This window comes from Lithobates pipiens, unplaced genomic scaffold (genome assembly GCF_037356315.1).
Source record: "Lithobates pipiens isolate NorthernLeopardFrog02 unplaced genomic scaffold, aLitPip1_a1.2 Scaffold_18, whole genome shotgun sequence".
In the NCBI taxonomy this organism is placed as follows: Eukaryota; Metazoa; Chordata; class Amphibia; order Anura; family Ranidae; genus Lithobates; species Lithobates pipiens.
In genome coordinates, this window is record NW_027507758.1 from 564,950,277 (window position 1) to 564,976,570 (window position 26,294).

General features: G+C 43.0%; 1 protein-coding gene across 2 annotated transcripts in view; it reads right to left on the minus strand.

Annotated features, from left to right (window-relative positions):
* SELENOI (selenoprotein I) overlaps positions 1-26,294 on the minus strand; it is a 65,757-nt gene that overhangs the window by 5,833 nt on the left and 33,630 nt on the right. For both annotated transcript variants that reach the window (XM_077489004.1, XM_077489005.1), the window contains exons 2-9: positions 20,677-20,745; positions 18,561-18,669; positions 13,506-13,580; positions 10,688-10,950; positions 10,493-10,601; positions 8,840-8,888; positions 2,545-2,725; positions 2,118-2,300 (exon numbers count right to left, since the gene is read on the minus strand). In XM_077489004.1, coding sequence (XP_077345130.1) covers positions 2,118-2,300; positions 2,545-2,725; positions 8,840-8,888; positions 10,493-10,601; positions 10,688-10,950; positions 13,506-13,580; positions 18,561-18,669; positions 20,677-20,745 — 1,038 coding nt within the window. The remainder of the gene's footprint in view (positions 1-2,117; positions 2,301-2,544; positions 2,726-8,839; positions 8,889-10,492; positions 10,602-10,687; positions 10,951-13,505; positions 13,581-18,560; positions 18,670-20,676; positions 20,746-26,294) is intronic.

Genomic DNA, 26,294 nt, shown 5'->3' on the forward strand with positions numbered 1-26,294 from the left:
ATGTGGGTTATTCCTAGAGATTACCTTGGTATGAAAGAAAATGTTCTCCTATCCAAAAGGATCCATATATAGCTCTCTTGCACCATACCATTACCAGGCATGTAGTAAGGGGAAGAAAAGTAGTGCTGATATAAAAATGTAATTTACACACCGTTTGTCAATAATTATCTTTGTTGTGTATAAAATAACCTAAATGAATCCTAAATAAAAGAAAGAAAAATAAAAGACCCCTTTTCACACCGCTTTCGGCTTTCAGGCAATTTAGCGCTAGAAATAGCACCTGTAAAGTACCTAAAAAACAATCTGCCATTCATTGCAGTGTGTTTTTTCACACTGGGAAGGTACGCTTGCAGGTTGTAAGGAAAAGTCCTGCAAGCAGCATCTTCGGGGCGGTTTTGGAGCGCTTTCCAAAATGCCCCCCCCCCCCATTACAATGAATTGCATATTTTCTGGTTGAGAGACACAGCCTCCCTACTTCCTGCCATGTGCTGACTTTCACTGTGCTTCGTTTGCGTTTGTTTCAGCGTGCTTCATTTGAGATGGGAGTGGCATGCACAGATGGAGGAAGTTTTTTTTTTTTGTGATGTCACGAAGACTCAGCAAGGTGTGGTTGTATTAGAGAGCCATACAGTGAAAGAGACACGGCGCGACCCCTACTCTCTGTAAAGAGCTGCGTCTGCGGCTCTTTAACCATGCGATCGGCTGTGTCCAATCACAGCTGGTCACATGTAAACAAGGAAATGCCGGTAATCGGCTCTGCACACCTCACCTCACATTTGACTGCAGCAGCTGGAGACTATTCAAAACACACAGATGCTTTTATTCCCTAGTGTCGGGTCTGATGCTTATAAAACGTGAGTGGATTGTTTTAGTATTTGTTTTAATAAAGGATTTCAAAAACAATATACTATTGGAGATTCCTTCAAAAATATATTCAAAATATATATATTTTCGTGAACAAGTGATCTCAAGAGGACAGCTTGCAGCTAAAATAGTGATGTGGAGCAAAGCATTGAGTGCTTAAAGGACCAGCTGCCGGGTTATAATTTTACAAGCCATTTCATCTGGTGAGTTTGTATAGTATGACTGGTGGAGTATCACACTGGGTGGCATGTTTACACATTTGATTGACATCTAAGGAATCACTGAATTTCACCATTTTTTTCGCATTGATGAACTTGTATTAAAAGCGGAGTTCAACCCAGAAATGGAACTTCCACAGATCAGATTCCTCCCCCCCTCCGGTGCTACATTTACCACCTTTCAGGGGGGTCGGATACCCGTCAAATTCAGGTATCTGCTCCCACTTCCGGGGAAAGATCGCTGCAAACTTGTACGGCGATCTACGCAATATCCGACCCCTCCTCCTTTTCCCCACTGTCTTCTGGGAGACACACAGGTCCCAGAAGACAGCAGGGACCATTCAGAAAGCACAGAACGACTCACACGCAAGCCATAAGGCTTCACTTCCTGTTTCCCAAGCTGGCGTCTGCACTCGGAGCCGAGCAACGGGTCAGCTTCGGGTGCTGATGTCATGGGCTTAATTTTTTTTTTTTTTAACCCAAGCGGAACTCCGCTTTAACACTTGCAATATTTTATAATTTTTGGATGATAACTTTTTGGATCACTACATTTATGGACTAATGTTTTTCATGAAATTTACTGTATACATCACATTGTCATTGATTTTGAGCACTTTTTTGCACTGTACTGTATTTGTTGGACTTTTATTTAGGATTAATTTAGGTTGTTTTATACACTACAAGGTTAACTGACATGGAGGGTGTTTAAATAAGGATTTTTAGATCAGTGCTGCTTTTCTTTCCCTTTCTATATCACCATTTTTGGTTTCCAAAAATTAGGGTGGCTGCCATCTGTAGTTTTACTGAATCGTTGCACCCCAGTTCCCATCTTTGATCTCTGGCACAGAACTTTGTGTTTTCCCCTTGCATGGGAATTTTTTTTTTATACCTTACCCTGAAAATAAACAAACAACTGAAGTGGAAAATGATCTTCTGAATGGGTACAACGTCCAGTACATTCTTCTAAGCATGCAAACCAGGAAGAGCTGCGATAGGGCCTAGTAACTAGAGAAAGGAGCCTCCCGCTTTACTCACCACTGATACTCCGTAGTGTATGTGTGCCATGGTTACTAGCACTGTCAGTAGAACTAGCAGGAGAGCTTCAGTTTCATTGGCGAACCCTGAGACCACGACAACTACCACTAGTGCCAAGGGGACGAGCAGCCAGGTTAGGGGTTGGCATCTTGTATTACTCATCTGACATACGATCAGCTTACACTGCAAAACAAACAAGAACAAAGGCACATTAGGGAAGATAAGGCAGAAAACTCTGTTTTGAAGTGAAAACTTTGCACTAATTAGCAAGCTATTGGGGTACAAATACAACCGAGACTCTAGAATGGATTAAGGACTCTACAATACTATTCTCCATGTTTTAATAAACCGATGCCTAAACATTTTTTACCTTAATGCAAGGAATTCTAACTTAGATTAGTCTGTATACTTCTGAAAAAGGACTTACAGTAATATTGGCAAAGGTGGTCCCCACCATGTAGTAGAAAAGACGAGGGTGGGCATCCAGGATCTTAGTGGGAGAGGCAAAGATCCAGATTGCAGACAATATGAAGAGTAGCACAGGAGAGATGATTGGGAGCATCGACTCGTATAAAGTTGTATGCTTCAAAGTGTTGTTGCGATAACCTCTACAAAAGATAAAACAGTTAAAGTTATTACAACATAAAAAACAAAGCTAGACTGTTAAAAAAATAAAAAATTGCTAGCACATCTGTTAGGAGAATGGAGTCACTAAGGGTCAGTACAACCACCGTCTGCGGTTAGCAAAATGAGAAGACATTGAGCCCTGGTTCACACTTATGTGATGTGGGAAGCGCAGTGAATTCTGTGCTTTCCCCGCACCGCGTGGCAATCGCACGGCGTCAATGCCATCTTAAAAAGTGTTACTAAACCTAAAAACATTTTTACCTTGATGCATTGGTATAAAAATAAAAAATAAAAAAACACACACACACACACACACACACACACACACACACACACACCATTTTTAGTTTCTCTGTGCCCCCCACCCCCCTTTTCCCTGCTGTCAAACAGATGCAGAGAGGAGAAAGTGGGAGGCGGGCCTAAGTCCCGCTGTGTAAGTCTATGAAGTGCGGTTCCGTAAATATACAGGTCGGGAGCGCGAGGACTAAGCTCTCCCCATAGCCAACAGCTGGCTATGGTAGTCCCTCAAGAGAAGGAGTCAAGATCGCCGCAGGGGACCCCAGAAAAGGGTGGGGCCATTCTGTGCAATACCACTGCATAGAGCAGATAAGTATAACATGTATGTTATTTTAATAACAGAAGCAGAAACTGAATTAGAATCAGATCCCAAAACGCAGTGTGAATGCCAGAATTGCATCGCATGGGTGAGAACACCCATGCTATTCAGGTATGGATGAAAAAAGGGTCCCATGAAGTAATACTAGACAAGATCAGTTTGATCATTACCTCTGGTGAGTTGTTAGATTGTTAGAGAGGACACACAAGAGGTGTGAGCACTGTGGCGGAAGATTGTTTGACAGATGGTTTTATGCACTTTATTGGAGCACAGGCCACTTCAATGCACTTTTTTTGCACTAGACACAGATGACTTCATGGATTTTGATAATGATATCACATGGTACTTTTAGGTAAATTTAGATATTAAATGATTCTAGTGCATTATGTATATCAAGTATTGATTAAGTATAAAGTATTTTTAGTTATTCATTCACATATGAATTAAGTAATCATTTTTTGTTTATTTATTCACGTTAGTTTATGTAATTAGAGTAGTAGGAATGCCATATTTGTGAGGTGTAGAACTGTGCCAAGAGACATTTTTTTGAAAAGCAGGGAAGAGAAATGTAGAGATCTATAAGTAAAAACAGCACACCGTACACACATTAAACATAGTTAAGCACGCATGTAACCCGTGACAATGTATAATGTTATCACTGTATTCGTGTCACTGGTGATGTCAGTGGCAGTTAGTTCCCACCAGCGTCAGTTAGGGTCAGATTGCCCACCACACTATCACAGTCCCATTATAAGTTGCTGATCACCACCATTGGTAATATGAAAATAATTCCAGTATATATCCCATAGTTTGTAGGCGCTATAACTCATGCAAAATCAATGTATGCTTCTTGAGACTTTTTTTTTTTTTTTTATTTAAAAAACACATTCTGGCCAAAGAAGAAAGTTGATTAATAAAAATATTGGATAGCTTTTAAAGCAGAAAGTAAAAAATAGGATTTTTTCGTCATACTTGCCTGTAAAATCCTTTTCTTTGAGTACATCATGGGACACAGACTAATATTCATTACCTGCTGGGTTATACTCCATCTCCAGGTGAATGGACACCGATAGACCCCCTATATAACCCCTCCCACACAGGAAGCACTTCAGTTTTGTAGCAAGCACTGAATCCTCAACAAAAAAAAAAAAAAGGGGGAGGAGGGAGGAAGTCTGATCCTCAGATCTCTGCATATCTAGACAAATAAACCTTAACTGCCTGAACAATGTCCAAAGAACGCAGTCATCTCTGTTCCACCGAATGAGGCAGAGAGAAAAAAAAAAGGAAGGCAAAATAATGTCCTGATTTAAACGAAAGGTAGACACCACTTTTGGCAAAAAGAATAGAATTGGTAGTAACACGACCATGTCCTGGTGAAGGATCAAGTATGGTTCCCTGCACAAAAGGGCCGCCAACTCCAACACCCTTCTAGCCGAGGTGATGGCCATCAGGAAGGCTAGCTTGCGTGACAGCAAGTCTATTGGCATTTCCTTAATAGGTTCAAATGGTTGCTTCTGCAACACAGACAGCACCAAATTCAAGTCCCATTTCCAAGGATGCCATTTTCTGGCTTCACACCAAGCAATACAAGTCTTCCAGACCTTATGATAAAATCTTCAGAGTGACTGCTTATAGTCACTAGGAAGCTATAGTCAGCTATAGTATAGTATAGTATTGCGTCTATTGTCAGTCTCACAATATCCAGGAACCAGGGCCTTCTGGGCCAGGCTGGTGCCACCAGAATGACTGGAACCCCCTCTCTCCGAATCCCGCACAAATGTGAAAGGAGAGGGATAGGAGGGAAAGCATAAACCAGGGAGTACTGGCTCCATGGAACTATCAGAGCATCTGCTCCAATTGCCAGAGGATCGCTTGTTCAGGACACAAACTGCTGTAGTTTGTTGTTGAACCTGGATGCCAGTAGGTCGACCTCTGGACATCCCCAACTTTGGCAAATTTCCTGGAACACCTCTGGGTGTAGGGACCACTCACCAGCCAGATCTGCTGGTGGCTAAGAATCTGCCTTTCAGTTCTCTAGTCCCAGGATATGGACTATAATCGGCATAAGTCCCTCTGCCCAGGCTAGTATGTAGTTCACCTCCTTCAGAGCTGAACGACTCCTGGTACCACCTTTATATAGGCCACTACAGTGCCATTGTCGGACTGAACCCTGATAGGGCAGTCCTGAAGCGTCACAGTCCAGGACCGTAGGGCCAGACCTACTGCCCGTAACTTCAGGACATTGATGGGCCAGATCCCCAGAGCTATGAGCCCTTCTAGGGTTGCTCCCCAGACTGAGACACTGGCATCTGTATTCAGTATCCTTCCAAGTTACCAAGGATTTTCCCTTTCGCAGGTTCTGATCCGGCAACCACCAGTTTAGGCTTAAGTGTGCCTGCGGAGATGAGCACATTGGATAATCCAGCGCTTTTCCTCTTCTGTTCCAAGCCAACAAGATACACACGATCTGACTTTTTGACAACAAACATGCAAATTAGCTGTTTTGGAGCAACATCCGATCGTGTGTACGATCCGTCGGACAAACTGATTCCGTTTTCATCAGACCTTTGTTGGCTGTGTGAACGGACAAACTTTTTGACAACATAAGTCCGATGGAGCAAAGTCTGATCGTGTGTACAGAAAACCATCAGACTTTACAAACATGCATACTCAGAACCAATGCAAAAGATCAGACAACAATACAGAAGTTGACAAAAGGTGGCGCTGGAGTAATTGAACGTCCTCTTTTGAAGTGTCGACAGGACGCTGAAACGTCATTAGGGTTGCATTTGTTGCTTAAAAAGTCCGATCATGTGTATGCAATACAAACTTACGCCCTTTGTACAAAAGTCCACAGGAAAGTTTGTACAAAGTCCGATTGTGTGTATGGGGCTTTACTCTTGCTTGGAACGTGTCTAGGATCAGACCTAAATACTTTAGACTGAGCTGGTTTCAAGGCTGACTTTTCGGTGATCCAGCCTAAGCTTTTCAAATACCTCACTGCGTATATTATGCTCTGTTCTAGAGCCTGTAATGAGTGATCTCTGATCAGGTGGTCATCCAGATACCCAAGCACCAAAGATCCCTTGGATCCTTACAAGACCCAGTACTGGTGCTAGGACCTTTGTGAACAACCTGGGAGCTGTAGCAAGCCCGAAGGGTAGAGGCACAAACTGAAAGTTACGTTCCTCTACTGGAAAAACATAGGAACCTTTGAAGAGGCTGAAAGATGGGTACGTGTAAATACGCTTCTTTTATAGTGATGGAGGCTAGAAAGTCTCCCCTCTGGAGTGAGGTTACTACCGAGCAGACAGACTTCATCCAAAAGTGCAGCTGCCTTCCCCTCCACCTAATTGAGTGGGGGCGTCCCCTCAAAAGGAGGGCTTGGTGCTGGGTTCAGAAGAATTTTGGACCTAGGGCTTTTTCTGGCCCTGGCCTTGCGGCTTGCCCCTGGCCCTAGTGCTCTGTTGGTGGCGGAACCGCCTTGACACAGACATTTGTGGAAGCAGTCCCTTAGGTTTTAAACGAGGGACGTCTGGTGTTTTTCTTGACAGGAAGTAGAGAACTCTTCCCTGGGGAAATCTTTTGGATACATTTGTCCAAATGATCACCAAATAAAGGTTCCTGGTGAAAAGGGAAACTTGCCAATAACTTTTTACAAGGAAGCTCGGCTGACCAGTTCTTAAGCCATAAAAGTCTGCGCATATGTACAGACAAGCGAGCCAAACGAGAAACCTGCTGTATTGAACCCTTTAAGGCGTCAACAGCAAAACACAGCACTCGAGGAATATCCATCTTGCTTTCAAGCAGATCATGCTCCTGGATAGGCCTATCAGGGCCATTTGACCCGATCCTTTACGGACTGGCAAATACCAATTGCTGCAACAGCTGGCTGAATAGCTGAACTGGCCAAAGAAAAGGAAGCCTTTAATAATAACTCCAATTTCTTGTCAACAGGGTCTTTCAAGCCCTGTGCATCATCTACCGGACAAGTTAAGTTTTTGTTTAAGGAAGAGAGTGCTGCATCTACCTCTGGCATGCTCCATTGTTTAACAAACTTTTCATCCATGGATATAAAAGGGAAAACCATTTAAGAGGAACAAAAATCCTGTCAGGATGTTCCCAATCACCATACACCACCTGTTCCAACAGGCACACTTTGCAAACACTCACAACTAGCCCAAAACTCCCCCGTATGGTCACTGCACACAGTTGTCCAGCCTTTAGCTAGCTTGACTGATTGTTACAATCACTGGGACACCCCACAATAATAAAGGGGTTTTACTTACCTGTCCAGGCGCAGGGGCACTTAAACTAAGAGCCCAATCTTCACCCTTCACAGCGGGTTCCTGTCACTTGAGAACCTTCAAGGACTGGGTACCCTTTTTATGTTTGGGGTCCACTCCCTTGGACATGTACAGCACCCTACAGGAATGCCTCAGTGCTGTAGTGTCCAGGATTCCACTTTGCAATGTCCAGTGCCCGGAGGCCGCATTAGAGCCAAATCCTCGCAGGATCTTGAGTTTTCTTTTAGAGGCTCGGGTACCACCAAACACCTTGGTATCGCATTTCATTTTCAGGTAAACAATCTTTTGCTAAACTGCCAAATTCATTTAAAGCCTAGTTTACATCAGAGCCTTGGGGCATAAATCATAAAATGTCGACATATTTCCCCAGCCAAGATCCAAATCTGCTGAATGCAAATGCCCATAGAAACCAATTACAGGATGTAATTCTGCTATTTGTGTAAACATGTGCACATGTATAAATTACGCAGGCTGTCTATGTTCATGGGCACACATTCATATGTGTACTTATGCATATACTGGTGTATATCCACATTTTGTAATGGATTTCTGTAGGAAGCAACTGTGGCTCACCGGCTCGGAAATACATCCATATTTTATGTTCTTCAGCCCAAGGTCTAAATCAGGGATCTCCAAACTACGGCCATCCAGCTGTTGCGAAACTACACGTCCCATGAGGCATTGTAAAACTCTGACATTCACAGACATGACTAGGCATGCTGGGAATTGTAGTTCTTGAACAACCAGAGGGCCATAGTTTGGAGACCCCTGGTCTAAATGAATGTATTTATTTACTTTTATAGGAGTGGCATCAGTGTTTATTTTTTTAAACATTGTTTCAAAGAATCTTCTCTGCTTCTGTAATCAGCTCACAAAGTGAATGGTATGCAATTTGATGCACTGGGTTTGGCAAGTTCATTGCCCATTTTGAAGCTAGGAATGTTAGGATTGGAGCTGAACATTACATTACAGATCTCCAGAGAGAGGTACACGTACTTTATAGATATACAATACAAAAATTATAATATTATATACACACACACACACACACACACACACACACACAGGATGCTGCTGTTGCAGTAGCAATGCAGCTAATTAATGAGTAAATTATCCAACTTGCTCATATGTACTGATCAACCTAGCCATAAATATCTTCCCATATAACTTACTTAATAACGTTGTACAGGCTCATAGGAAGAGTGACTGTAACTGCACAACCTGAAAAATAAGAGAAATAGATTTAAAAAACATATAAACAGCAATCACATTCTTTTAGAGCTGTTTAGATCTCTAAATATAATCCAATTTTGCTTTCTGAGGGATGGTAATTTGCAATTAAGCTGATCTTCTGAAATCAGACACCCAGGATAACCTGTAATCTGTGGCTACCCGGTGTGCTCAAAGCAGATTACTGCTCAGAGGAAATCAAATGTTCCTGTACAGCATCTAGTGAAAGTGTTGGAGTAGCATATGTTAAAAAGATTAAATGAGATGCCACATGGGGTGTTTCCTTCTTGAAACTCAAGTACCTGAAGCAGACAGCAAATTACCTTAAAGGAACTAATTTCAGAGCTTAGTATGCATTCCCTAAAAGCAGAGTCCTAGGCAAACTGCTAATTACACAACTAGAATATGCTATATAAGCAAACTGGCTGGCCCTCCTGCAGGAACGAGGCAAACTGGCCAGCCCTCCTGCAGAAAAATGTGTAATTCTTCTCAACCTCCAAGTAGGTTCTCAACTAAAATCAGCAACAGGTCAGGTTTTCAGGATTCTCCACAAGATGAAGCAAATATGGTAATTATTCAGCCCATGGCATTAAATTGAATTAACTGTGAATGACCAAGGGCATTGGATCAACACAACTCAATGCAAGGGCACAGAGAAAACTGAGGATTTGCATCAACACAGGAACCCATGAAGCTGAAATAAGGGAGTAAAGTGAGAAGAAGAGAATAGCAAGAGCGGGTGAACACAATTCGGTAATAAAGTCTTCAACATATATGTATTTCAGACAGCTCAGTACCAGCTTCCTTTTGTGGAATTAAACCTAAAATATTACTTTTCAGCTTACCAGTTCTTGTATAGATTTTTTTTTTCCTCAAGCTTCGTTTTGCCATTGTGATCCTGACAGTAACACACTTCCTTTGCTAGGAGGACAATGCTCACGCACCATACTGAATCTATGGAGAAGTGTCACCACCCTAGGACAGAAAGTGTCTTATGCTGGCCATACACTGTATGAATTTGGGTGGGTAGTCCTGTTGGCCACCTCCCGCCCAGCATTTCTCGATCGAAAAATCATAGAAGCTAGGGAGGAAAATTATCAGCTGAACGGCAGATGTAGCCATAGTTTGGGTATTTTGACACCTGGTTGGCTTTCAAACATTAGGTACATAGTGAGCTTGCACCACTTATGCTGTAAAGAGGAATATGCAAACTAAAAACGGGGAAAAAATAAATAAAAACAAAAATAAAATGAAAAAAATAAAATAAGAATACACCATCAGTGTATGGGCAGATTTGGGGCTACAGATCTCCCCTTCTCCACGAGTAGAGCTATAGTTTACATAGGCAAACTGGACAGAATGGATACCACGGCTTGAAACTTCAGGACATTAAATTACAAGGTTCACTGCATCTCTATCAGAATTAAAAAGGTATTTTTTTCCAATTTTTGGAACAGATACAATAAAAAGCTTTGGTATATTTATCAGACCAAACAGTTCATTTAGGGTTTACATACATTTAATGTCCTACAGAATGGTTAAGCAGAAGCAGTTTTCTTAGACAGAGCACCACATCATGTAAACAAGGATCTTACCAACTATCATGGTAGTGAAGAAGTCACGATACAAAATGTTAAATACAACGGGCTTGTACCAGGCCTCCACTCCCACCACTGCAGTTACCAGGTACACCAGTGAAATGGTCTGAAAGAACAAGAAGAATGGTCTCTTCAGGTGTGAGATCAGAAAACATTGTTGGAAAAATGGAGGGCAGGAAATGCCTGACTCACCACTTGGCTGAGGTCATATCCCCAGGGCAGGAAGAGGATTCCAGTGTTGTATTTCTCCCAATGTGAAAGGATAAATGAGAACAGCACCACCCACAGGAGGAGATAAAGTACCAGGACACTGACTCCTGTTTCCCCGCGCCCGAAGATTGAGTACACGGTCACTACAAAGTAGATGCAGGCCCAGCTGTCCAGCCCGTGGTCAAACAGTTCTCCCAGTGGAGTGCTGGAGTTTGTCCTGCGAGCCTGCTTTCCATCAACTCCATCTGCAAATAGATTATACAGTACATCGAAACACAGGTTAGGTAAGGTATTCAGTAAGGCTAAAAAAAAAAAAAAAAAAAAGGGGGGGGGGGAATCATTAACTTATTTAAGAACGATGCTTTATTAATGAAAACAGGAGACTTGCACTTGACAACTTTAAAGGCCAAGTGCACCTTAAAACATGTTTCATTTGCAGCCTGGCAAAATCCTGTCTACTTGCCATTTGTTCTGGCTGTGGATTCGCTGGTGCGGGTATTCTTCTTATGTTTTGGAATTGTCCAGGACTGACAATGTTTGATTTATTTTCTCTCTTTGCGCATAAGATTAATAATAATAATATCGCAGAGACCCCAGGAATAGGACTTTTAGGTATCTTGAATGACTGTTTCTAGGACTCATGCTCGACTTATTACATATGTTACTATTTTAGGCACAAAGTGATCTTGTTGCACTGGAAAGAAGCTCAACAGTTTTATCGCATGGTAAATGGGGATCTGCCCAAGTTTAAATTAATATACAAGAGTAGGACATGCCCTAAGAAATTTAGTAAGACATGGCAACCATGGTTGGATGTCACCGAGTTGTTTTGGGGCAAGGACTTGTCATCTCAACCAAATTGAATGTAGATGTTTCAGTTCAGTTAGCCTGTACATTATATGGTCTGTAGCTTTGTCCAGGTTCATTATTTCAGTCCTCTATTGTGGTATGTTGGAGGGGGGCGCTGCACCAGATTTTTGCCCTCTCCGGTTTCAGTAAATCAACCCAGGTGTATGCAGGAAGGGGGGCATAGCAGCCCTATGCACATAAAAAAAAAAAAAAAAAAAAAAAAAAAAACACCACACCACACACACACAGCAACACGGAGACGCACTCAGAGTACTTTTTTTCAATGCCATTAAGTACATGACACAGGCATTCTCATTACACAAGGGGGAGGTCGCAGTGGTGCTCAGCCCCAACCTGGCAACAGGAACACCCACAAATCTGCAATCTTTATAGGGAGGCGCAAATACACTGAAACTAAATAAAAAAAGGAGATTCTTCCAAGAAACAATTCCAATTCGTATACGTTTTCCGGACTAAGTTTTTATTTTAAAAAATGACCATGAGAATGCTTCTTTGAAGAAGTGGACTGTGCCTTTAACCCCTTCATTGCTTGACTTTAACACACAATCACTTCCCCTCCTTAGGCTGTTTTAAAAAGTCCTGGACTTGAAGGGATTAAAAACAAGCTCACATTCAGATAGCTTTTTATTCCTTTTTTCTTACAAACGGTGATTGGCTGTTCAGTAAAACTGATCCGGCCGCTCTACAGCCACCTAATCACTTTTACAGTAGTGTGAAGTACTGAGTGTGTTTGAAAAATTTAAACATCTCCCTGGAAGTGAAGTGGTTTAAAAATGCTCATTACACACTTAAGTTTTTTTTTTTTAACATTTTCTGAAAGAGGACCAAAAAAAATAAAATAAAAAAAAATAAAAAATAAAAGGGGGAGGATAGATCCAATACTGTATTTTGTACAAATATTCAGGCAAAAGTTGAATAAATGGACATTTTCAAAAAAAAAACAAAAAAACAAAAAGACTCAACAAGTTTTTCGTGTATAAAACACACACCATACAATCAAACATTCCATAATATAGAAGACATAAGACTAACAAAGACCAAATACATTAAGTCTCAAAACTGCATGTGTCTGTTCTGGCTTTGTAAGGGCTCGTTCACACTAGCTGTTAGGGGGCGGTAATACCCTATGGTTGAGACTCATCTTTACCTCTTCCTCAACAGCGCTCCCTTTAGCGGCAGAGGCAGCATATGGGAGTGTACACATGCCATGGCAGAAATGCTATGCTGCCATGGCAGGAATTATACCCCGTCACTTTTGGCAGGTGCTACCGACCGCCAAACGCAACCCATGCCAGTGACTGGGGCTGCACTGCAACTGCCCCCACAGTGGATGCAGCGTGCTGGTAAGGAGGATATGCCACCTCCTCACCGACTATTATATGCTTTCTGAAGATTGATACGAACGTGGGTTGCTCTTCAGAGAGCAATTCCAGTGTGAAGGATGTTTTACACACACCCAGATCACTTCTATTCTGCAAGATTAATTTTAAAATAGAAGCTATGAGCTTGTTGCAACCCTTTGATTGCCACAGAGGAAACATCCTCGGCAGTCAAAGGATTACCTCATATTTCTGACATAGATCACATCAAGTTGTTTTTTTGTTATTTCCACCACGCTGATCATAAACATAACAGTAAATAATTAACTGGTGATAGATTAGATTGTTCTGTACCCAATGATCTCTTGCTCAATACGGATCATTCAACACAACAAAGCATAAACATTTGTCTGAATTTGACTTGATTTTCTGCCAGGTCCATTTATCTTCAGTAAAAATGATATGGGTGATTGAGTCAGTGATCACTAATAGATATGATTTATTCTGTGCAATAGCCATTTGGTCAAATAATGGTATCATTGTGTGTATAGCCAGCGCGAAGCATAGCGTAGACATGGACGCACACAGGGTCAGAATTACCAGGGACTCACCTAGAGTGTACGCTGTGAAGTTTAGCAGTCCAGCGACTATCCACACCCAGCTGGGGACATGGGTATGACCTGGTGCTGAAAAATAGAGGCAAAAGGTAAACCAGAGCTGAAAAGGGTTACAGAAGCACAAACAAAAATAGAATCTGGAATTCAACATTCAATATTTGTTTTTTAAAGCATGTTCACTGCCTGCATGAGAACACCTGACTGGGTTAAATGACTCTCCGAATTTTGCAATGGTTTGCCCAGTGCTGTGCTAAGCCAATAATAAATGACTGCAGTGATTGTCTTCAATTATGGCCCCTATTACTGCAGGGCTGCCCATCATTTTCAGTATGTGGAGTGCTAAATCAGACACTACTGATATATCTCAGGTTTGGTTGGAGACAGCAGACCTGCTACAGGAGGCTGTGAGACTGCAGACACACTCACCGGCCACGCTATTAGAAACACTAAATTGCTAGGATCGCGTTGGACCCCCTTTTACCTTCAGAACTGCCTTATTCTTCATGGCATAGATTCAACAAGGTGTTGGAAACATTCCTCAGAGATATTGGTTCGTATTGACATGATAGCATCACGCAGTGGCTGCAGATTTGTCGGCTGCACATCCATGATGTGAATCTCCTGTTCCACCACAACCCAGAGGTGCTCTATGAGATCTGGTGACTGTGGAGAACATTGGAGTACAGGGAGCTCATTGTCATGTTTAAGAAACCAGTGGTGAGATGATTTGAGCTTTGTGACATGGTGCATTATTCTGCTGGAAGGAGCCATCAGAAGATGAGTACACTGTAGTCATAAAGGGATGGACATGGTCAGAAACCATACTCAGGTAGACTGCAGTGATTAACCACTTTCAGACCAGACCAATTTGCTGGTCAAAGACCAGACAACTTTTTGCGATTCGGCACTGCGTCGCTTTAACTGACAATTGCGCGGTCGTGCGACATGGCTCCCAAACAAAATTGACGTCCTTTTTTTCCCACAAATAGAGCTTTCTTTTGGTGGTATTTGATAACCCCTGCGGTTTTTATTTTTTGCGCTATAAACAAAAATAGAGCGACAATTTTGAAAAAAACGCAATATTTTTTACTTTTTGTTATAATTAATATCCCCCAAAAATATATTAAAAAAACATTTTTTTCCCCTTAGTTTAGGCCGATACGTATTCTTCTACATATTTTTGGTAAAAAAAAAAAAAAAAAAAAAAAAAAAAAAAAAAAAAAATCGCAATAAGCGATTGGTTTGCGCAAAAGTTATAACGTTTACAAAATAGGGATAGTTTTATAGCATTTTTATTAATAATTTTTTATTATTTTTTTTTTACTAGTAATGGCGGCGATCAGCGATTTTTATTGTGACTGCGACATTATGGGGGACCCATCGGACATTTTTGACACATTTTTGGGACCATTGTCATTTATACAGTAATCACTGCTATACAAATGCAGTGATTCCTGTGTAAATGACACTGGCAGTGAAGGGGTTAACCAGTGGGTGGCAGTGTAGGGGTTAAGTGTTCCTAGGGGTGTGTTACTAACTGTGGGGGGGTTGGGCTTTCATTTAGTGAACACTGATCTCTGCTTCAATCACATGGAGCAGGGATCAGCGTCACTAGTTGCTAGGCAGAATGAAGAAATGCTGTTTACAACGGCATTTCTTCATTTGGCCGCTCCGTGAGACGATCGCGGGGATGCCCCGCGGCGATCGAGTCCGCGGGTCCCGCCACCGGACTCACGGGGGTCCCGACCAACGCAGGAGCGCGCCGCCGGTGGCGTGCTCCCGATGGCAGGGCGGCAAATTTAAAAGGACGTACATGTACGCCCATTTGCCTGCCTGTGCCATTCTGTCGACGTACATCGTCGTGCGCTGGTTGGCAAGTGGTTAAACAATGCTGAATTGGTAGTAAGGGGTAGTAAGTGTGCCAAGAAAATATCTCCCACACCATGACACCACCACCAGCCTGAACTGCTGATACAAGGCAGGATGGATCCATGCTCTTATGTTTGTGCCAAATTTCCTACTATCTGAATGTTGCAGCTGAAATCAAGACTCAACAGACCAGGCAACATTTTTTCAACCTTCTATTGTCCAATTTTGGTGAGCCTGTGCGACTTGTCTCCTCAGTTTTCTGTTCTTAGCTGACAGGAGTGGCACTCAGTGTGGTCTTCTGCTGCTGTAGCCCATCTGCTTCAAGGTTTGATGTGTTGTACATTCAGAGATAGTATTCTGCATACCTTGGTTGTAACGAGTTATAATTTGACTTACTGTTGCCTATCATCTCAAATCAGTCTCCTCTGACCTCAATAAGGCATTTTTGTCCACATAACTACCGCTCACTGGATATTTTCTCTTTTTTGGACCATTCTCTGTAAATCCTAGAGATGGTTGTGGGTGAAAATCCCAGTAAATCAGCAGTTTTCGAATTACTCAGACTAGCCCGTCTGGCACCAACAACCATGCCACGTTCAAAGTCACTTAAATGCCCTTTCTTCCCCATTCTGCTGCTTGGTTGCTGCCATGTGATTGGTTGATTAGCAATTTGTGTTACCCACAAACTGAACAGGTGTACCTAATAAAGTGGACGGTGAGTGTACACGAGGCAAGTAAGCCATCACTGCTGTTTTCAATGCTTATAGTACAGACTGCAGGGTCTAAGGGCCACCCAACAAGTTCCAAAGGGTCACACGTGGCTCTCAGAAGCAGGCTGGGCTCCAGGGAAAATGTTTAAGCACAGTAAATTTAGAAATCTGAAGATGTACATTTAGATTTTTACATGCATGTGGAGGAAAGGACACAGGTGGTAAAACCCAAACCATCTCTCTGCTCCTGTCCAGGAATAGGGAGTGGAAGCCCCTAGATATTCCTGCATAGCTGTGATGAGGGACATGAGATGTCAGTCATGTGATCTGGACCCACATGATCTGGACCAACAATCTCCCATCTATAACAGCAGCGGATACTCTCTGCGTAGCTGCTCTGGCTGAACAATGAATGTAATGTCTTATCACGACTGAACCTCGTGATCTCCTGTCTGTCCACTGGAATTAACATGAACATTCACCAAGTGTACACATATATGCAAACCGGCAGCTAGTGGTTGCCGAGGATGATAATCATGTCATAAACAGGTGAATAGTTATGAGGTAGGTAGAGAGGTTCAGAGACAAAATGCATTCAGTAGAATTATGCTGGCTCTGTCACAAATGAAGGACCTCCGTGTGATTTCTCCAGCTCATTTCTAACAAACCAATTAAGGCAGAATCCTCAGAGGAGTCATTATCGGCGCAATCTCCAGTGTGACATGACCCTGAAGATACCGGGACCAAGGGGATTCCACTACTCCACTAGGGATCTAGGCCGACTCACTATAAAACATTGCGAGGGAGTTGGATTTAGACTAAAAGTCTTTTCTCAATAAAAACAGAGCATGAGGGCAGCTTAACATCCTTTAAAAACAGAGAAATTTCAAGAGAATAAATACTTCTATAAAATCAGCATTATCAACGTAATGAGGAACAGCTGGAAAAATTAGAAAAAAAAATAAAAATAAATAATGATTGCACAGAGCAGATGAATGCCTTCAGCAATCAAGGCTTATTCAGGTTTAACGTCTCAATTTTCTAGTTAAAATGCATTAATATTGTAATCTTTGGTACAGTGCAGTACAAGTGTTCATATTACAGAAACAGAACAAAATATCTAAAAGTCAATAAACCACTGATGTAGATACAGGAAGGACAGAGCGGGGGAAAGGAGTGAGAGAACATGAAAAAAAAAAAAAAAAAAAAAAAGAAGAAGAAGAGCAAGGGAAAAAAAAGAAAGGGAGGAAGAGAAGGAAATAGAGCGCAACTGTGCATTAGTAGGGTGGGGACAGAGAGAGGGGCCAGACAGAGAGGGAGGGGAGAAAGACAGAGAGATCTGTCTTTTCTCCCAGTGGCCACTAGGGGCAGTGGGCTGTTTAATCATACAGTGTACTTCTTAGTCATGTGGGATGCTGTTTTTCCTCCAGCCACTAGAGAGATGGAGAGGAAGGCGGGCGGGGACAAGAGAGAGGAAGGCGGGCGGGGACAAGAGAGAGGAAGGCGGGCGGGGACAAGAGAGAGGAAGGCGGGCGGGGACAAGAGAGAGGAAGGCGGGCGGGGACAAGAGAGAGGAAGGCGGGCGGGGACAAGAGAGAGGAAGGCGGGCGGGGACAAGAGAGAGGAAGGCGGGCGGGGACAAGAGAGAGGAAGGCGGGCGGGGACAAGAGAGAGGAAGGCGGGCGGGGACAAGAGAGAGGAAGGCGGGCGGGGACAAGAGAGAGGAAGGCGGGCGGGGACAAGAGAGAGGAAGGCGGGCGGGGACAAGAGAGAGGAAGGCGGGCGGGGACAAGAGAGAGGAAGGCGGGCGGGGACAAGAGAGAGGAAGGCGGGCGGGGACAAGAGAGAGGAAGGCGGGCGGGGACAAGAGAGAGGAAGGCGGGCGGGGACAAGAGAGAGGAAGGCGGGCGGGGACAAGAGAGAGGAAGGCGGGCGGGGACAAGAGAGAGGAAGGCGGGCGGGGACAATGGAATACAAAAATATACAGGACCACAAATTCCAATGTCCAGTTCATTGTCCCCTTTTCCAGGATGTATATTATATATATATATATAAAATACACATCTAAAATACAGGTGTTTCTTGTACTTTCAAACTCTATTGATTCCCCTTTATCCCCAAAACCAGAGGTCAGATGCTGTGAGGTCCCACTTATCACCCGGCTCTCTGTCGCCCTGGGCAGTGTTTACATTCCATTTCCTCCTAGAGTTTGTAATGCACTGAGCAGGCACACTGCACTATAAAGAGAAGTGGAGAAGTCCAACTCCATACAGACTTTAAAAACAAAAAGGTACACCTGTATTTTTAAAGAGGACATAAGATTACATGTTCTTTAATCATCATGTAGCAGAAATCTAGCATTCATAAACTCTCTAGCATGTTAATAGTTTACCACCCTGATGCGATATTTGTGCTCAGTGTAAGGAATGTGACAGATCAGTGAAGAGATTGTGTCTACAATCAAACATACCAGACGCATAGAAGTCAGGATCAAAGTACGCCATCATCAGGAAATTGAAGACCAGCAGCAAGAAACCACTGAAAGTGATTAAATTGGGAGCCAGCCATGTGGGAACAAACTGCAAGAGAAAGATTTGAAACAACATTGATAGCAAGAATGTATAAGTACAATCTCTGTACACTTCTATGTGTAAAACTGGTGTAAAAAAAAATAGCCTAGGACAGAGGATCTTCTTCACAACCTAAACGTCTGGATAGAGCTGGGCGATTTTCTTAAAAAACTCGATTCACGATTAAAATCAAGTTATTTTTTTATGGACACCACGCCGGTCCTGAGGAGCTGTGGGCAGGAGTTTTTAGGCGAGGCCGTGGCATCGGCCTAGTCCATGGTGCCCTGCCTCGTGGACTAGGCCGAGGTCGCGGCCTTGCCGAAAAACTCCAGCTAGTCTGCGGTGTCCGACCTCTCGGACTAGGCCAAAGCCGCGGCCTCGCCTAAAAACTCCTGCCCACAGCTCCTCAGGACCGGCGTGGTGGTGAAAAAAAAAAAAAAAAGCCAAGCCAAGGAGAAGCTAATATGGTGTAGTATTTATTGGATTTCAAAGTAGTACATGTACAAATGGCCAATAAAAATAAGCATATCCCAATAGGCAGATCCCAAATAATGTGCTTGAGCACGAAACGCGTCAGTAAAAAGTCCTACGCACTGTCATTTTCATTGCTGCAGCCTCGTTAAAGGAGCAACGTTTTTTGAATGTTTTTATGCTTATTTTTAATGGCCATTTGTACATGTACTACTATTGGAATCCAATAAATACTACACCATAATAGCTTCTGGTGGGGTGTTTTTTTTTTTTTTTTTTTTTTTTTTTTTTTTTTTACACACACAGCACTCACCCCATCGGGAGTATTGCAGATGGATTTATTTTCTGATTCCATAGCCACCTGGATGCCGACTGAGGATACTCACATCTACCAGACATATCTGGAAATTCAGACATGTTCTCTGAGCTTTCTTCCTTGGTCTACAATTTTCCACACTGCAAATCACACCGGCTCTGTGAGGTGAATGGGGCATATAGAAAACTGTTTTTTATGTGCCCTTAGTGTTATTTGCTTTGACCTAGTGCGGAGAAATGCCAGTCACTGCACATAATGTGAACAGGTCCTCAGAAAGAGGAAGAGTTCATTTACACATGGGACATCTGTGGGGGTCTGCGGCGGTCTGTCCCAGAAGTGGGTGCAGATACCTGGATTATCCAGGTAACTGCATCCCCCTCCCCCCTGAAAGGTGCCGATTGTGGCACCGGAAGGGGGGAGGGATCAGATTAGCAGAACTTCCCCTTTAGGGTGGAGAACCGCTTTAAAGACAACCTAACCTCGGAAATTGACTTGAAAGTGACTTTAGAGTCATCCTCCTTCCAGGGTGGAGCCACCCTCCACCTAGAATGCCCATAAATATGGCCGCATGGGAACTCAAGCATCAGTGTCTCAAAGAGATATAAAGAAGCCGTTGGGTGGTTCTACACCAACATTTACCAAAAAATGTGATCACAAGTTCACAAATCATGGAAATGCTGCCATAAGGGGGATATTGCAGAGGCAGGAAAACCTTAGCGAGTCATTCCACAGCATTCGTGGTTATTGAAAAAGATGATCCTGGGCTTCTTGTAACTACCAAGGTACTCAGAATTGTCCAGGATGCTTCATGCAGCCTAATATTCCCAGTAGAAGAAGGCCAATACAGTGCCAACTCTCAGCGAGGGGAACATACACTATATAACCAAAAGTATTGGGCTGCCTGCCTTTACACGCACATGAACTTTAATGGCATCCCAGTCTTAGTCCGTAGGGTTCAATATGGAGTTGGTCCACCCTTTGCAGCTATAACAGGTTCAACTCTTCTGGGAAGGCTGTCCATAAGGTTTAGGAGTGTGTCTATGGCTATATTTGATCATTCTTCCAGAAGCACATTTGTGAGGTCGGGTACTGATGTTAGGCGATAATGCCTGGCTCGCAGTCTCCACTCTAATTCATCACAAAGGTGTTCTATCGGGTGGAGGAATCTGTGCAGGCCAGTCAAGTTCTGCCACCCCAAATTCCCTCATCCATGTCGAATAAATACTCACTTTGACGATAAAGTTCCAGAATGGGTGCATAACATACAGGGAGAGGGGATTGGTGTCCACCGCACTGTACTGTAAGAAAAAAAATAAAAATTGATAAAATGTAAAAACATATTATACGCACACATACAGTCAGTCTTGATTTTAGTACAAAGGGGGCACAAAAAACAAAACAAAAAAAAACCCTACACTAAATCTGTTTTAACTACTCAGGTTGCCTGCATCTGCACATGTGGTGGCCATGTCAAGGCACTCTGATAAAGTGTGTTCCCTAAAGCTTCATTCACACTGGCAGTCCTGCATTTAGCTTTTCTAAAGACAAGTTATCAGACTACAAACTACTTTTATTATGCTTCTCGTATCACCTTTTATTAGTTCGCAAGACCCCTTTCACACGGTGGGCACTGGCTGTTAGTGCTAAAGCGCTGCTCGTTTTAGAAGCTCTTTAAGCCACGCTGTTAAACCCCCCCCAAAAAGGGGGTTAAAAATGCAGTGTTGCTTTTTAGGCTCTTTAGAAGTGCTGCCCATTCATTTCAATGGGCAGGGCGTTTTCCTGCAAGTGCACTGCCCCAGTGTGAAAAGTCACACTGAAATGAATGGGAGGCGTTTTTCAGGCACTTTACAGATGCTATTTCTATCGCTAAAACCCCTGAAAACCGCCTCAGTGTGAAAAGGGTCCAAAGCAGGTTCAGTTGTGTTTCTATTAGTATAGCTTTGATAATACCCAATTAAACAATTTAATTTTGGATGACCAGAATGCAGATTTTTCTAAATACTGAACGTCCAGCCTCAACTTCACCATTGAGAGAGCATTACCTGCATTTAAGTGTTTAGAAATTTACTCTAAAACAATAAAAAAAAAAAAAAAAAATTTTTATATTATATTATATATATATATATATTATATATATATATATATATATATATATATATATATATATATATATATATAATACATATAATACATATATATTATACATATACACACACACACCCACACTGCAAGTGTGGATGAGGCCCAACTCTAAACCAGGGTAGGGGCCAAAGGACACATGTGGCCTGCAGATAATGTTCACAGACTCCAATGGAATGTAAAAGGTGACCCCAATGCAACAACGATTCTGATGGGGACCCTGATGCAAACGCTGATAAAAGTAGGACCCCGATATAAGGGGGTGGAGACTCTAATATAAGGGGGGGCTTCTGATCTGGAGACCGATTTAAAGGGGATGAGAAAGGTGCAGGCTGAATGTATTTTTACTCAACCTTCATTAGCGGCTCAAAATTTATTTGGAATTTCTTTGCTTTATTTTGCTGAAGCTCCAAAGTAAAACATTCATGTAAAATTTTATTCATTTATAAAAACTTTTTTGTGGCCTGTAAATATTTACAAAATATACAACATCCATGACCCCTGTACTGAAAAGTTTGGAGACTCCAGCCCTAAAGCATCTGAGCTTCTCCAACTATGGGACAGACCGTATAGAGCACCGTTCAGGGAGACGAGCCTTTCCTCATTCTAAACTGCAGCAGGTATCACCCAACTCTGGTAACCTTATAATGCTGGTGACTTGTGTTTCCTTCTCAGGTCATCGGAGATAAAAGGAGGAGCTGTTAACAGGAGCATCAGTGGGTCATCATTTTTGGACACAATGCCCCAAGAAGAAGAAACCAGATATAGTCACTACAGTCAGAAGAAAGTTACTAAATGGGCATTATCATTTTTTTTTACCTATACATAATTAAGATTGTTGCAAACGGTACATATTGTAATGAAAAAAACCTATATAAAATAGGCTTTGTTCAAATCTTGATGGCCCAATCCAGCCTACCCCAAATGGGTTCACACTGTAGGTCTGGGAGGTCCCCACATTGAGCCGCTAGGGGACAGAAGGCTTTTTCTCTTAACGCATAAAATGTATGAAGAAAAAAAAAAAAAAAAAAAAAAAAACACACACACACACACACACACACACACAAAACCTTCTGACTTTACAACTCCTTTATGCGCTCAGCTGCAGAACACTAGACAGTGAGCCAGGGATTGTGGGATTTGTAATGTCTTCACAGAAAGGGTCAGTTCTTAGATTACAGACAGGAGTAGTGCATTATCCTGTATAGTGCCATGCCCCACGTTTAAAATCAAAATTAAAAAAGATAAAACTTTTTTGAACAGTTATTAGAAAAACATTATAAATACCCCTCTTTTCTCTCTTTTATAACTGATCACATTCCCTTTGTTCTCAGTAACATAAGAGCTGGGGGAGGAGAAGCAGCAGCACACTGAGGGTGTGTCAGACCAAGTCTGATCATTGGAGAACGCAGAGTTCCCGGCATAGCTAGAGAACTGACTATAATGTGCTCGGGATTGGCAGGAACAGCGAAGATTTTCAGCAATACAAATAGAACAGGGTACTTTATAGCAGTCACATATCAGTAATATGAAGTGTTGCGGTAACAAACACTTTAAACACAAACTGGCGACACAGGAAATATGAAGACTGAGCCTGACAGCGGGTTAGAAGTCGTGTGAAATCAGCTGAACTCGTCTGATTTCATACCTGCATGTCAGTTCAACTTCAGGAGTGATTTCAGAGACATGTGTGGGTTCCTGCACAACGTCTATACAAATCACACCCCAGAGTCGCCAAAAGTAGTACAGGAACTATTTTTAGGAATTGGTGCCGCGCCGAAAAGTCACAGGGTGCCATTGCCGGTGTTCTGCCATATATCGTCCGTCCATCGGATAGTGTCCGCCCCGTACCGCGCAGGGCTTGAGCAGTACGGAGCAGAAGGAGATTCGGAAAATCTCTGAAGATGAACGGAGCCTGTACGTGAGTGGAGGTGGTAGCCCCACCATCCAAGTGGACATAGGGCTGCAAATATTAGAGGGCCCCTCGCTGCGCTCAGCTCTTTTTATTCTAACTCTATGTCCACTTGGATGGTGGGGATAGAACCTGGACTCACGGCGCAGGTGCCGTTCATCTTCAGCTATTTTTGGAATCTGTGTGTCCTGGGTACTGCGCATGCACAGTACACAGCGGACACTATACGATGGGGGTCACTATGTGACAGTACACCGGCAGTAGCCGCCGATTTGACATGTCAAATCGCACCAATGTGAACCTAGGCTTACTCTGCTATAGACTATGCCTACAGGGCAACAAATGACATAATGAAACCACATGATCAATGCACATCTTATGAAGATTAAAAAAAACCCCACAAGGTGCAGGTAGGAATATTTATAATGCATTTAAAGTGGTGTTGTCACCCAAAAAAAATAAAATAAAAATAAAAATTGGCAAAAAAAATAAAAAATTTTTACTCGCCTCTAAATGCCTGTTGCTAGGGGATCCCTTGTAGTCTGCCTTCTTCAATACCTGGGCTGGTGATATCACTTCCCCTCGTGCCGCAGTCACCCGGGACCTGTCACGTGTCCCAGATGACTGTGCGGCGTATCACGGCGCCGCTCGCGCAGTGGGTGCCCACAGTAAGGACGGGGGGGGCATCGCTGAACCCTGGGACAGGTAAGTGTCCCATTATTTAAAGTCAGCAACTGCAGTATTTGTAGCTGCTGACTTCTAATTTTTTTTTTTTAAGGGGGCACCCCACTTTAAGAAAGTTTGTTAATCACATTCTTTGTTCCTCTAGTGGCAGTCTCTGTATCAATCTAGAATGAATACATATGAAATACAATCCAATTGTGGAAAAGCCAGCAGGTACAAATACAACGCTATAGAGGAAAAGAGAAAAGAAAAGAAGAAAAAAAAAAATAAATAAATAAAAAGATTCAACTGAAAGCAGAGCACTAAAACCCCTCTATTTCATATTATGATTGCAAAAGAGATCAAAATCCAGTCCAGTCACAGTACTTGTGTTGGCAGCCATGTGAGAACATGACGACCTCTAAAAGATAAGGAGGGAATTCAGTGCCAACTTCATGGCTAACAGATAATTTACAATGGATTAGTTAACACTTATACTGATAGGATACAAGATTGTAATAATATATTCTACTTTCATTTAAAAACTCAAAAGTCCAACGCTGACCATAAACAGCTCAAACTGCACCTAATTCAGTAACTAGAAATTGCACCCTGGCACCTGGGCTTTTGTCAGCCGGATCTACTTGACAGATAGAAGCATTCGGGTGGCTGTGTTGGCACCTGAACGCTTCCAGACAACCCACTATGTATCCCAGGCTTCACTTGCCCACCTGCAGGGCCAGCATAACATGTGTCACCAGGTAAAGAGGGGAGAGAGGAAAGCCGACACACAACTCTTCTCCACCCCTTTTGAGTATCCGCTGACAGTTTCCCTGGCCAGCATACCCAGGATGCAATGTAATGCAGTGTGATCTACATTTCATTACATTCAGTAGAGCCCAGGGGAGACATGCAGGGTCTTTTAGATCCTGCATGTCTCATAAAGAGAACCTGTCATCCCAAAAAATCATCACATAGGGGACTTTTGTCCCGCATGTGATATAAAAATAAAAAATAGGATACATGTTACAGATCACTGTACACCAAAAGGTGAGCGATAATTATAGCACCAGAACTCCTCCATAACTCTAAACTGATCACCTATAGGGGAAAATATAGGCGACATTTATCACCATTAAACGGGCACACAAACTAAAATGGCTGCAAAGGCAGAAGGTTATCTTAATGCATTCTCCTTTTCAAAACCAGGTACCCGCTCCTGCCCCCCCCCCCCCGAAGGGTGGCAAATAAGCAAAGTTTCCACATTTGTAACTCTGCTATATGTTACCTCCAGAGCACACGAGTCAAACACAAGGCCCGCAGGCTGAATCAGGCCCCATTTCATGTGGCCCTTGCATCTATCCTGCTACAGGGGCACTGCCCTCATCTCTGCCCCCACCTAGTCTCAGCAGTGGGCAGCAAAAGATGACGACGAAAAGCCTCCTACAGATCCTGCCCCTTTCTGTACAGCCACAGGACCCCCTTGTCTCTGCCTCCCCTGGTCTCAGCCTTCAGCACACACCTGCAGCTGACACTCCAGCCCTCCTCTGATTCACCTCCAGACATTGCACTGCTTCCCAGCTCCGTCCCCAGCTTCCTCCTGGCAGCAGCACAAGGTAATGAGGGTACACTGATGTAAAGAGGGTACACTGATGTAAAGAGGGTACACTGATGTAAAGAGGGTACACTGATGTAAAGAGGGTACACTGATGTAAAGAGGGTACACTGATGTAAAGAGGGTACACTGATGTAAAGAGGGTACACTGATGTAAAGAGGGTACACTGATGTAAAGAGGGTACACTGATGTAAAGAGGGTACACTGATGTAAAGAGGGTACACTGATGTAAAGAGGGGCTCTTGACATCTGATGCAAGGGCAGGTGGGGTGCTCTGGACATCTGCATTTAATTATAATACAATTCTAAGCCATTTGAAAAGGCGGGTTGGGGGGTGGGGGGGGGGGGGAGGGGGTGTCGCACAGAGCCAGAATCATCCACAAGAAACTTTATTGGAGACTGCTGAGACAGGACACCACGGCAGAGCCATGATTTGTCTCCAATTAAGTTTATTGTGGATGACATGAACGCTGTGGGACTCTCCTTTTATGACTTGCATCATCTGCTACAGGAGTGA